The sequence below is a fragment of the Vulpes lagopus genome, chromosome 8 (genome assembly GCF_018345385.1).
Source record: "Vulpes lagopus strain Blue_001 chromosome 8, ASM1834538v1, whole genome shotgun sequence".
Taxonomy (NCBI): domain Eukaryota; kingdom Metazoa; phylum Chordata; class Mammalia; order Carnivora; family Canidae; genus Vulpes; species Vulpes lagopus.
The window spans coordinates 2,833,645-2,847,029 of NC_054831.1; the positions used below are offsets into that span (position 1 = coordinate 2,833,645).

At 53.7% G+C, this 13,385-nt stretch overlaps 1 protein-coding gene and 1 long non-coding RNA gene across 3 annotated transcripts in view; one reads left to right on the forward strand and one right to left on the reverse strand.

Annotated features, from left to right (window-relative positions):
• The first annotated feature begins 839 nt into the window (after positions 1 to 839).
• Positions 840 to 9,965, forward strand: LOC121497019. 2 transcript variants are annotated; one of them, XR_005989384.1, is made up of 3 exons: positions 840 to 1,806; positions 2,754 to 3,368; positions 7,793 to 9,965. It is a non-coding gene; the product is annotated as an uncharacterized LOC121497019 (long non-coding RNA). The 2 variants fall into 2 exon arrangements; XR_005989385.1 differs by lacking the exon at positions 840 to 1,806 and having other exon boundaries at positions 1,992 to 3,368; positions 7,793 to 7,947; positions 8,874 to 9,965.
• Positions 9,966 to 10,523: 558 nt separating this feature from the next.
• The window catches only part of UBE2F (ubiquitin conjugating enzyme E2 F (putative)), a 54,940-nt gene continuing 52,078 nt past the window's right edge, over positions 10,524 to 13,385 (reverse strand). Inside the window, exon 10 of the mRNA XM_041765993.1 lies at positions 10,524 to 10,776. Coding sequence (XP_041621927.1) covers positions 10,726 to 10,776 — 51 coding nt within the window. The 3' untranslated portion in view covers positions 10,524 to 10,725. The remainder of the gene's footprint in view (positions 10,777 to 13,385) is intronic.

A 13,385-nucleotide genomic window follows, 5' to 3' on the forward strand; every position in this document is an offset into this window, starting at 1 on the left:
GGCGGAGGGGCGCGGGTGGGGGGCTGCAGGGAAGGGCTCGAGCGGGGACGGTGCAGGGGCCTGGGCGGGCGACAGGTGCAGCATGACTCCGGCCTGCCGGCCGCCCCGCCATCTCGGAGCCCAGAGCACGTGCCCCGCGGTAAGCCCCGTCACGCATTGAGTAACTTAACCGTGGTAAACCGCGAGTGGGCACTGTTGGAAGGAAATCGAGACTATAGGGGCTCAGCATCTTCCCCAAGTTCACACGGCGATGAAGGAGCCAGAATTTGAGTTCAGGAATGCTTTATCAAGAAGCTGAATTGTTTTTTTAACTTTTTTTTTTAAATTTTTATTTATTTATGATAGTCACAGAGAGAGAGAGAGAGAGAGGCAGAGACACAGGCAGAGGGAGAAGCAGGCTCCATGCACCGGGAGCCTGATGTGGGATTCGATCCGGGGTCTCCAGGATCGCGCCCTGGGCCAAAGGCAAGCGCCAAACCACTGCGCCACCCAGGGATCCCAAGAAGCTGAATTGTAATCGGCTTTTGGAAGACTTGAGCTCCTGTTGGGGTCCAGGCGATGTCTCTTCAGCTCTGCAAGTGTCTGCATTTCTGGTTCTTTCTGTCCTTTCATTCTTGCTTGCATACCGAGCCAGTGACTTGGCAGTTGCGACCACAGCAAAGGACACACTGAAAAAAATAAGATTTTATTTTATTGATCAGAGATAGAGGGAGAAGCAGGCTCCATGCAGGGAGCCCAGTGCGGGACTCGATCCCGGTCTCCAGGATCAGGCCCCAGGCCAAAGGCAGGCGCTAAATCACTGAGCCACCCAGGCCGCCCTGAAAAAAAATATTTAAGGATTTATTGATTAATTTGAGAGAGTGTGAGTGGGGGAAGGGGTGCAGGGAGTGAGAATCTCAAGCAGACTCCCCACTGAGCGCAGAGCCCCTGGGGCTCCATCCCACAACCCTCAGATCCTGACCTGAACGGAAACCAAGGGTCTGATGTTTAACCTACGGAGCCACCCAGGCATCCCAAGGACACACCAAAATTTAAGAAGCCAAGAGCTACACAGGAGCTCAAGGATAATCCAAAGGGGAGAAAAGGAAAGGGAATTAGGAAAGAATGAGAACAGATGAGAGTGTAAAGTGCAGGTGAGATGACTTGGGAAAGTGTCTTCCTTATAGGGGGACAAGGGGGCACTGGTGCATTTAGTACGAGAAGCTTTAGGACAGCAGTGAGGAGAGGGCAGGAAAGTGTGCGGGGTGAATGGGACAGGAAAGAGTGAGGACTGTGGTCAACCCTCTCCCAGAGGATGAGGGGAGAAAGAGCCGAAAAGAGTAGTACACGACTAAGGGAAATGCTGTAGAACGTGAACTTGTTTATATGCTGCGGGGCGGGGCTCACAAGGCCCCTGAGATAGGAGAGGAGGGCCAAGGTCCTGCAGGTGATGAAGAGCAAGGGTGGGTGGGGGACGTCGGAAGGTAGGGGCAGGTTTCCTTCTCCAGATCTGCAGGGAGGGCTGTGTGGATGGGAGCTGGAGGGCGCCCAGGCACGGCTCACAGGTGATTCGCCTCCAGCACGTCGGGCCAATTAGTAGTTAGAGGGTTTGTGGTTCTGGATGGATGTAGTGAGTGTGGTGGAGTCGGAGACAAGTCAGAGAAGATAGTGCCCACGTGGCTGGGGATAGAGGCCTAGAAAGAACGGAGGGCCCGTTGCTGAGGCAATAAAGGCGCTGTGTGGTGCAACACGGAGCCACCACCACGGTCTTCCTCCGTCTTCCTCGAGGGCTGCTCCAACGTGCCGCAGGAAGTCGTCATTACCAAGGTAAGAGCTCAATAAAGACCAGACATTGGGGCAGCCCGGGGGGGCTCAGCGGTTTAGTGCTGCCTTCGGCCCAGGGCGTGATCCTGGAGACCCGGGATCGAGTCCCAGGTCGGGCCCCCTGCGTGGAGCCTGCGTCTCTGCCTCTCTGTGTGTGTCTCTCATGAATAAATAAATAATTTTTTTTTTAAAAAAGGACCAGACATTTGGTGGTGGTGGGGGGGGTGGTTACCTTGGCGGGGAGCCTGCTTCTCTCTGCTGTGCTCTTTGTCAGATAAACAAAATCTTAAAAAGATCAAACATTTGAGGAATGCGATCTCCATGAAAACGAGATCCAAAGAGCAACTCATGCCCGAGGGCAAAAGTAGCGGAGCTTCCAGCTTCCAGAATCGGTCTCCAACAGATAAGTGCACTGCTGGGATTTTCTTCTTAAAGGTAGTTATGAAACAAATAGATGTTGAACAAAAGCTATAATCAAGTTTGATTTTTTTAAGGATTTTATTTATTTATAAATAAAATGAAAGACACACACACAGAGGCAGAGACACAGGCAGAGGGAGAAGCAGGCTCCACGCAGGGAGCCCGACGTGGGACTCGATCCAGGGTCTCCAGGATCACGCCCTGGGCCGAAGGCGGTGCCAAACCGCTGGGTCACCGGGGCTGCCCACTAATCAAGTTTTAAATACTCAGTCCGCCTGGGACGGGTGGAGGGAAGAAGGAATAGAACATAAGATTTTTAGGGCTGTGAAAGTATTTTGAACGAAAGAGGCGTACCTTGTTTTACTTCTTGATTTATTGTGCTTCTCAGATAACAGGTTTGTTTTTGCTGTTGTTTTTACAAACTGAGGGTTTGAGCCTTTGGTGGGGAAGTCACTGCAGATGGGGGGCTGGCGGGTGGGGGGGACATTAGGGGAACCGGGGTTCCAAGAGGAGCCTGAAGTCGGGCCCAGGTCGTGCCCTCCCATAGGACAGCGTGACGGGGAGCAGCTGCTTCCCATGGACGAGCAGGGAAGGTGGTTTCCCGAGACGGAATCCGCCCGGGTGACGCCGCCGGGAAGGCCGCTGCGGTGACGGTGGAGGACCGAGCGGTTCCCTGTGCTCCGGGGACAGAGTGGCGGTCGCAGAGCCGGGCTCCAGGCCTGGAGGACGTTCTCCTGCAGGTGCAGCGTCGTCCAGCAGCGCCACGCGCCAGGGAGGCCGCGAGGGGAAGTCAAGCCACGCGGCAAATTGTCGTCTTAGCTCAGGAAGCCGCCACACGCCCCGGCCTGGGCCCCACCCGGACCCTCGTGGGCCGCGACATCGAGGCGGGACCTGCTCCGGTGCAGGGACGGCGGCTCGCTGGGTGCTCCGACGGGGCCAGCATTTTATAGCAGCGAGGTGGCTTTCAGTTAAGGCTCGGACATTGCTTTTTTAGACCAAGTTCTGTTGCACACCTGACAGGCTGCAGCGTTGCGTAAAATGTAACTTTTATCTATAGTAGGAAGCCAAAAAATTCATCTGACTCCCTTTATTGCGATACTCGCTCTACTGTGGCCTTCTGGAACCAAGCCAGCAGTATCTTGGAGGTAAGCCTGTACCATCACCGTGGGTACATTTTAGTATATATTTGTGAACCCCCAGCGAAAAACTGGATTTTGGGTAACAATGATGTGTTAATGAGGTTCATCAGGTGTAACAAATGTTGCATCTGTGCGATGTCTGCAATGGGAGAGGTCGTGCATGGTGGTGGCGACGGCGGCGGCAGGGGTATATGGGAGCTCTGCTTTCCACCCAGTTTGGCTGTGAACCTAAAAGTGCTCTAAAAAATAAAGTCTATTAAAAAGAATACAATAGGTGGGCTGAACCGAATAGCCACAAAGGGCAAATTACTGAGCTGAATGCCCGAGCCTAAGAATTCTCTTAGATGATTGTTCAAAAGCACAAAGGGATGAAAAATTCAAAAGAAAAATCTATGCAGTCCAGCGATTTTCAAAGGGGAGTGACTTTTCCTTCCACGGGACATTTGGCAATGCCTTAGAGATGTTTTGGTTATCATAACGGGGGGGGGGGGGAGGTAGGTGCTTCTGGGATCTAGTGAGTGGAAGCCACTAATACCCTCCAGTGCACAGGACTGGCCACCAGGTCACAGTGCTGAGGGTGAGCCCCTGGTGTGTGCGTCTACTTGCCATTTGGGATCATATTCCTTCTGTCTTGTCGTTCACAGTTTCTCCTAGTGCTAATCTACTGGTATGACTTCACTCAGTTTGTTTTTTGTTTTGTTTTAGATTTTATTTATTTGAAAGAAAGAGCATGAGCCAGGGGTGGGGAGAACAGGACAGAGGAGCAGAGGGACAGAGGGGGAGGGAGAAGCAGATGCTGAGCAGGGACCCTGGGATCACGACTGGAGCTAGAGCCAGATGCCTAACCCACTGAGCCACCTAGGCACTCCGATGTGTTTTTTTGTTTGTTTGTTTTTTTTTGTATTAAAGATTTTATTGATTCACGAGAGACACACACACACATAGAGGCAGAGACACAGGCAGAGGGAGAAGGAGGCTCCCTGTGGGGAGCCCAGTGCAGGACTCGATCTCAGGACCCCAGGGTCATGCCCTGAGCCAAAGGCAGATGCTCAACCACTGAGCCACCCAGGTGCTCCTTTATTTGTATTTTTATTTTTTTAAACAGATTTATTTATTTTAGAGAGCGAGAGAGCTTCCATGTGTGTGCCAGCAGGGGAAGGGGCAGAGGGAACAGGAGAGAATCGCAAGCAGACCCCACGCTAAGTGTGGATACTGATGCAGGGCCCTCTCCTATGACCCTGAGATCCATGACTTGAGCTGAGATGGAGAGTTGGCTCCCTACCCCACCGAGCCACCCAAGCGACCCAGGTTCTGGATTCTTAAAATTCTTGTCTTTGTTCTGGGATGCAGTTCATTTGAAATAACTGGATCACTTTAAGGCTTGCTTTTAAGATATTCGGGTGGGACGAGTGCGGCCTTTAACTGTCACTGAGCTAGTCGTCTCCCCAGCTCACCGTGAATCACAGGTGGATCACAAATCCATTCTGGCTCATGGGAATGTAGACTACTCCTGGCCTTGTATCAACTCAAGGGGGCATTTTCTCTTCTCTTCGGGGGGTGCTGTTCCCCACTGTCGGGCAGTTTCCCGGGTGCACTGCTAGTCAGTACCCCAGGGGGCTGGCCTGAGAGGACCCGCTGCAGGTCTCCGGGGCTCCCTCTCTGTGCAGCCCCCTCTGCTGGGAACTCGAGCTTCCCTGGCCTTGCTACGTACTTAGTTCCATCTCAAGCTGGGTTCCACCTGGGTCTCCCCTTCCCGGGCAGGTCTCACTCAGGATCGCTGTCCTGCTCAGTCTGGGGTCTGATGTCTGGAAACTGTAGTACCGTCTAGATTGTCCGGGCTTCGCTTGTTCGAATAGGACAGCCCTGTCAGCCCATCTTAGGCTGGTGCAAGTGCCCTCTGCCTGTTCCTTCCCTTGATGGCTCCTCTGTGGCTCTCCTGCACGGCGGGAGAACTTATCCAATTTGTCCCCACACCATCTTTATCTTTCCAGCATCTGCCCTGCCCTGCTGTGGAGGTGTTGCCACAGCTTCGGTTCCATCCTACCGTCCTTTCCTTTTGGCCTGTTGCCCCTTTAGGCCTTGATTCCAAGTCAAAGATGCAATTCACTGCATTTTCCTAAACGTGTTTCCCTGCCCCCTACCCCCGCCTGAAATTTTTTCTTTTAATCCTACAGTCCATTTCCAGCATCCAATTCATCCTGTCTGCCTGACATCTTTTCTTCCCTGCAGTATTTGTTCACAGTCCCATTAACTCAAGCAAAGCAGGCTGTTCCGACTTGGCAGCTGCAGCTGATGGAAGGGTGGCTTGCTCACCTCTGTGGTAGCAGATGCCCTCTGCAGCTACTGGCTCGCTGGCTGGCATGTCCGGCGTCCAGGACGTGACCGTCTCGAGCAGGCTTGCTGGTGTACTTGTGCTCTGAAGCTCCTGCTGTATTTACTTGGCCTAAGCAAGTGCGTCGTAATAAGCTATTCGTTACTGCAGGATGGCTAAGGCCCTGTGCTCCTCATGCACCGGACACCTGGGACGGGCAGGAATACATACGGAAGGAATAATTCTGGAAGCCTGGGCAAGATGAGGATACCCCAGCACCTGCCCATCTGCCTGTAAGATAGGCTTCACGGTGGTGGCACCACATGAACTGAGTCTTGAGAGGAGCCCCAGAAGGGATGTGGACCTCATTGCAAGGCCTGAAGGCACCACTCTGAGGTCAGGCAGGGTCTTCAGGGCAGTGGCTGGCAGTGGACAGGTGACCGAGGACAATGCATCTGTATGCTAAGCACAAGGGGGCTTATTTTGGAGGCACCGGGAAGTCAGGGTTGTTTTAGAGGTGCTCCCACCTCTGGCAGCAAGGTGGGGAGGACGTGGGGAGCCAGCCCACCACGTTTGGTTTGGTCTCACGGGGGTGTTGGCCAGGTCTTCCTCCATCCTGTGCTCTTCCTCCATCAGCTGTGGTTCTTGTTACACATCACTGACTGGTCTGCCAAGGCACACGGCAACCACAGCGGGATCCGTGCTCACTGGGCTCCACTTGCTCCCGCTCTATCGAGAACCAGCCCAGGGAGCCAGGTTTTCTCTTCTCAGACGAGCTTGGGGATGAAACCCCTTAAGAATAAGAAACAAGGCTCTTTACCACAGTGCAGCACACACCTTCTGGCCCTCCAGCCTCGCTCTGGGTGTGGGTGGGTGTGGGTGTGAAAGACACAGGTGAATGGGGCCATTGGGGTGGAGATTAATTTTTAGAGATATTTGGGAAGATCTACAACTGGCGAGCACCACGTGGTGCACGGGAGGGAGCGATGAGTGGGGAGGAAGGTCCATGTGGTCTGACACTGAGATTATAAACACCCAACACGGAAAACTACAACACAGATGAGTCAGTCCTGAGGCCAGGGAGGAGGAAACACTGCTGGGGGTGCACCACGGACCGCAGGCTCAATGGGGAGGCTACAGGAGGCGTTAGGCCTTCCGTGCCTATGGTTTCTTCCCTGGCCCCTGGCCCCTAGCAAGTATTCACGCCACCCTCGCTGCAGTGCTGGGGGCCCTGTCCTGTCTCTCCTCCAGCACTGGGAACTCTGCGGCAAGCCCTGTTCCTTCCAGCTGGCCCTGACATAAGCTAAAAAGTGAATTTATCAAACAACTCTGGCTCAGTGGGCTTGGCAATGAAAATGAATGGAGCCCTAAACTGGATTTTTTTTTTTTAAGATTATAACTCAGTTTTTTAGACAGCTTAGCACAAATAGACATTCTTAACAAGGCAAGGTCCCCGAATGCCTTCATCACTGGGCTTTTTGAGGAACTTTTTTTTTCAAACCACAGTTCTTCCGATAGATCAGTTTTGGTAACCCACGGAAACCCAGGCCATGAGTGGGGACGTCAATGGGCAACACGGAACCCTCCGAATTAGCCCTTCCAGACGGGATTTGTTTGAGGGAGGAAAGGGGAGGGATGGGTGCTCTTCGTTTTCCAAGTTCTTTGGCAGAGGAAAATTAAAACCGTATTTTGCTAAAACTATCAGCATTTTACTAGACCCACTTTGATCAATGATGAACTTGTAGCAAACCTGACTTTCCAAGGTGAAACATTTTTAAGTGGATGAAAGTGAAAACACTCCTGGGATAGACTGTACTAGCTGGAAAAGGAGAGTCTTGTTAAAGGCTGCAACTGGTGGCTCATCAATTTTACAAGAGGTTGGGATTTTACACTAAAAAAATTCTGGGTGATTTTGATAAACCTGCACAAAGTCCTATTTAGCAGGAATATGATTTTTTTTTTCACAGTGGGCCTGTAGAGAATGAGAGTGAGGGGTAAGAGAGCAGCCCTAGGGAACAGTGGGGCGTGTCCTCTGGACACACATAACACATCTTAGTGGTCACCACTGTCTGAGAGTTTGGTTGCCCTCTGGGAATTTTTTTTTTTTGCTAAACTCCAGAGCCCAGCAGAAGGGTTGTTCAGTCTGTTCCTGCTGCCATTCAAGGAAGACGCACCAGCTCTGCCACCAGGTGCCCCAAGACTCCGCCAACTGGTCTGGCTGCAGCCAAGTCACGGGGAAGGATGCTTATTTAAAATAAATACCTAAAGGCTAAGGTACATGTTCCTCTTAAAGACTATATATTCAGAGTATTTTAGCAACTGCAAATGGTCGGAATGAGCCTCTCCAGTTTCTTCATGGACTTCTGTATTGCAGCGACTTCTCTAGCAGGTGCACCACCTGGCTTAGGCTGTGGTTAGTAGGAATCAGGAACGGCCCTCCAAGGCTTTCAGTGCTTGCAGAGGATGCTGGATAGAAGGGGGGGGGGTCTTGTTGAGCAGGAGCTGAGGCACCGCACCTGGGCCCTGCAGCAGCCCCAACACAGTGGGTGAAGATAACACAGGCGAGCAGCGAGGAGCACGGCCGGACCAGCACGTAACACGGGAGTCCCTCACGGAGACGGCAGAGGGAGAGGGACACGTAGGTGGTGTGCTTGAGGGAAGGCCAGAGGGGGGATGTGAGCCTCTTCCTTCTGACAAGTCTATCCTGGGACTGTTTCCTTGTGAGCTTAAAAAACATGCTGACATAGCAAACTCGAAGCGGTCGAGCTATGGGGACCCAAGTGGACACGGGAAAAGTCCCGGAGCTTCGTGTCCCCGGGGTTTTCTCCACTCCTATCTGGCCCCGGGGCTGGCTCAGTATACCCACCCCTGGCAGATGGGAAATCCACTATCACCAGGGTGGTGGGCACATGGACTAGGGTCAGAGTGGGGAGACCCCAAGAAACCAAAAAGGCCTGGAAACCAGGGTTCTGCAGCCACCAGAAGATGCCGTGAGCCCCGCTGGCCAGGTAGCCCGCACAGTACGGGTTCTCCACGGCGACGGGCCAGGTTGGGTGTGTGCTCAACGAGATAGGGGAAGGGGGGCAGGGCCCTGAGGGATTTCCACTGGACAGAAAGGGATGACCCTGTCATGTGGAAAAAGGTTTTTTGAAGAAATTACTTGATCTCTGATAAAGTATTTCTCTACGTTTTGAGGTCAGAATTCACAGCTGTCCGTCCCAGTCTTGTCCAGAAGGCACATTCCTTCACCTACAATATGCGTGTTTCCATTCACCCGTGGGCCTGGTATCACTGCTTCACCTCCACCTGCACCACCAGCTGTGCGGCCTGGGAGCTGCCCGACAGTTGTAGATGTGCCAGGACTCAGGCCCGGGGTTGCCCAGGCAGAGAACCACGTGCCCTGGGTCCCAGGGGCAGAACCCTGGCATGCGGGCAGGCCAGCGGCCGGTCTGCTGACCCCAGTAGCACGAGCCAGCCCCGTGTCCAGCTGACCCGTGTCCTGTGACCCTGGGCAGAGCTCCAATTAAAAGTGTGTAAGCTGCCGTGCCCCTCCCGGGCTTCAGGAGGTGAGGGGACGGCTCCCCCGTGGGCCCTGAGCCTCCAAGAGGCCACCGTGCCCTGGCTCCAGCCCCACCTTCCTGCTCTGCACCAGAGATATCCCTGCGGTCAGGGCTCCCAGCAACCTAACAGGCACAACCCCTGACACCTGGGAAGCATGGCCTACGTTCCTCCCCTGCCGATCTCCTATCAGAAAACTGTATTATAAATTAAGAACCGCAGATCAGACTGGGTAGAGGGGAGATCCAGAGGCCAAAGGAGGCGGTCAGCTAAACGTGGGTGTGCCAGGCAGGCAGCAGGTGGAAACCACACAAACATTTATTGTGCATTTGATTTCACTGGTTCAGACGTCTAAATGCCGGAGTAAATCCGTTTCCCTCCTCAGCGCTCCTAATCTGAAGTGCACTGGCCTGACTGCGCTACGTGCCACCGCTGATCCCTGGCCAGGGCGGCTCCCCACGGACACCGAACCACAGCGGAGTCCGAAGCCACAGCTGCGCTCTGTGGCATCAGACTCCGGAGGGCTGACTGGCGGTACCTCTGCCCTCCCTGGGCTCCCCCACGGGCTGCTGTGGAAACGCCACACCCCCGGCTGGTGGGGCTCCAGCCAGTCTCCTCGGGCCAGCAGCTGAGAAAGGGCTCCCTGCTTTTTTTCTTTTCCTTTTAAAAAAATCAGACAGAGCTAGTAGTTTCAAGGGGTTCCAAAACTTCCTCGCCCCATCTGGACCCAAAAGCAAGAGCTGATTTTTAAAAGCCAAATTCCTGTTTCAGTTGGACAGAAGGAATAATGGGTCTTTCATATTTTCTTTGTATTTCTCTTCAATAGTTGCTTGACCCAACATCTGTCTGCTCTATACAATGAAAATACAAACTAAATGAGAATAGAAAAAAATAATTAAAGCATTAAATTGTACAAATTACAAATCTGTTCCAAAATATACTTACATTAAATAAAATACGCATTTCAGTTAAGAGATCTACAGTGAATGACTGTGCGTTCTGGGAAGCTTCACGACACCTAGGCGGGGCCGGCATCCGTGGAGGAGCTAAGAGAATGTGCATCCAATCACAGTATGCAGCGGGGTTCTTAGGGCCCATCCGCGAGCTACACTGAGCACATCATCATCACTTGTGCGGGGGAGGATTTTGTTTGGGAAAAGGGGAAGAAGCGAGCGCTAGCCTCAATTCTGAGTTCATTACAACTTCTGGAATCTCATCAATAGCCTATACAGTACAGTTTCCAAAAAGTAAACATGTTAAGGTAAGCAGACAACTCTTTAGAACCCCAAACGCATTTTCTTGCTGTATTTATGTGGGACTCTCCATCTACAATGGGCAGTCGTGAAGAGGTTCTTCCTCGGGACAGCATGGTCACAGGATGCGGATGACCCTGTGGGTCTCAGGGGAGCGCGAGGACTGGGGACGGGAGCTCCCTCTTGGTTGTTGGAGACAAGCCTACAACACAGTCCACAGCCCCACCGTCTCCTCCTCCTATCATCTGGCATAACGCTTAATGTAGTCTTCCACTTTATTCCGGAAGTCCTCCTGTGGAGCGGGAGGGGGGGATCAGGGAGAGAAGGAGAAGGGGAGCGAGTTAGCAGGAAACGCTTCCAGACAAGTAGGACCCACCCAAGCCCAGGGGCCACTGAGGAGCCACTGAGGAGCCGCTGGGCTCTCGAGAGCTTAGAGCTTAGGAAGGACGTGGACTCCAACTGCACCCCCCACCCCAACCCAGCTGCCGGGGCTGTAGGACCATCAGAGGCCCAGGGAGTAGAGAGTTGGTTCCCTACTCCTCCAGGTGCCTGCTGTGTGCAGGACGCCGCGTGCAGGATGCTGTGCCACTGTGCTGGGAGGGTTGGGGTGGGGAACCAACACAGAAGCTCTGAGCGGAACAGAACCCGAGACCGCTTGTTTTGGAGATGTGGAAAGTGAGGCCCATCGTGTGGTGCAGGTGACAATGTAGGTCAGGGTGGGGCTCTTGACCTCAACTGAGGATGAGCCATACCTGCTGTTCTCCAGAGACCCCTATGTCCAGATCATCTTCCTAGAACCACCTCCCAGACCTTGTAGACTATTCAAAACATGCCCACTTCTCATGGTGATGACCTTGCCCACAGAGGGCTTGCTGCAAAGCTCCCTCTGCAGGCATCGAGCAGAGGCCACCTGGGCACCAGGCCCAACTCCTCTGGTGAAGAGGTGGTGTGGCCCTCAGGGTCTCCAAGCCAGTATGGGCAGGAAGTGCCCCAGGTGTGCCCCTTGGGTCTAACGTCAGGACCTAAGTTCCTTGGCCTTGCAAGACTGGGCAAGGGCCCCCGGGACCACAGGCACCAGGAGGGACTTGGAGCTTGCCCACCTAAGAACACATGCATTCAACATTCAGGACACTGTGATCTGACAGGTGGAACTTAACCCTCTTACTCCTACAACACAGCTGCTAGGTCACTGCTGGCCGTGGGGTCACACTGCTTCAGTTCCATCATGGTCCCATCACGTGACAGGTAATACCAAGGGCCCCCAGCGCACGCAAAGGGCACAGCAGAGCCCCTGGTAGGTGCTGCACTGGCTGTGCCTTCCTGGGGCCAGTCCTTGCCTAGAGTGGCGCCTCTTCCAGGGGAAGCAGCTAGAAGTGGGTGGAGCACCCAGGAGACCTCTTCTCCTGCCACACTTAATGCACACGGTAACCCGTTCAAGGTCAGGGCAGGTTCCTGATTTAAGGGTCTGAAAATGATTTGGTGACTTGCTTGTCATCTTAAGTGAGGAAGTGGAGAGCTGCTGAGCCTGCGTTTGCGGATAGGAGCCCTGACTTGGCCATTTCCACAGTACCCAGAAGCCAATGGTACCGCCAGCTCCTAAGGAGCCACAGCCACTGCTTGCAGGATGTAAAGACCCCACAGGCACTGCCGCCCCGGTCCTGCCCTCAGGACCAAAGGTGCGTCTGCTCAGTCTCACCTCCTTTGCTCTCACCTCGCCCCGGATGAAGCCCGGAGCCCATGGCCTCCGAGAGTCTTCGTGCTCAGCCTCTGCTGCCTCCCACCCCACAGGCCCACAGAGCAGAGCCCACATGAAGCCCAAGGACTTTGGGACCAGACTGCCTGGGTTCACATCTTGGGCTCTGCCCTTCCCAGCAAGTCTCTTACCTCCATGGTGGCTCTACGTCCCCAGCAGCAGACCGAGGATAAGGAGTCCCTCCCTCATAGAGATGTCAGGAGAATAAACGCACTCTGGGAAGTGTGGGACAGGGCCTGCGATGGCCACTCGAGGATGCTGCTCTCTAGCAGTCACGCTGCCCTCTGTATTCTTCCCTGAACATCCCTAGAACATTCCCGCCTCAGGGCTTTTGCACCACTGTTAATACTCTCCAGAATACTCCTGCCCAATACCCATTTGGTTCACATCAGATCTCTACTCACATCTTATCAGAAAGGCCTTCTCACAGCACCCTACATAAAACAGCAACACCCCCAGTGCCCCCCGCCCCCAGACGTCATGTTTGCTTATCTATGTTCTGCCTCCACCCACTAGCACATCTGCTCCACGGGGACAAGGATGGTCCACCAATCCATCCTGAGCATCAGCACCTCACCTGGCGCTTAAGTGGCCAACAGCCAAACTTGGGATGAACAATGAGCATGAAATAAAGTAAGGACAAAGTTCAGCAACTGTCGTGACTCAGCACGAGGACGGGGGCGGGGCTGGGGCACTTCTCAGAATTCATGCGGAGGCATCACTGCTGGGAGGGTTTTAGGTCCATCTTACTGGGGCTAACAGTCTATAAATACAAGCCTTCCCCTTATTTCATACAAACAGCAGGAAGCAACCTTCGAAGAAAAATAAAAGGACAATTTATAACAGGTCTTTCTCCACCCGGGCCTGTAAGAGTGTTGCGGTCATGAGGGGCTTCTTTCTCTGACTGGCTTACAGGACACAGTGCTCCGTGGGGGTCCCTGTCAGGGACAATGACAGCTGGAGATACAATGTGTCGGAGCTGCCTGGGAAGGTGGGGCGCGGGGTGGTGGTGGCAGGAGCACACCTGCAAGGCTTGTCATTGCAGGGACAAACCAAGGCTGTCCCTCTCCCAGGCAGCTAAAGCCAGCACAGGTGGTGCAGCGGGCTGACCGGTGAAGGTGGGCGCGCGTGACAGCGGCAGAGGGGCT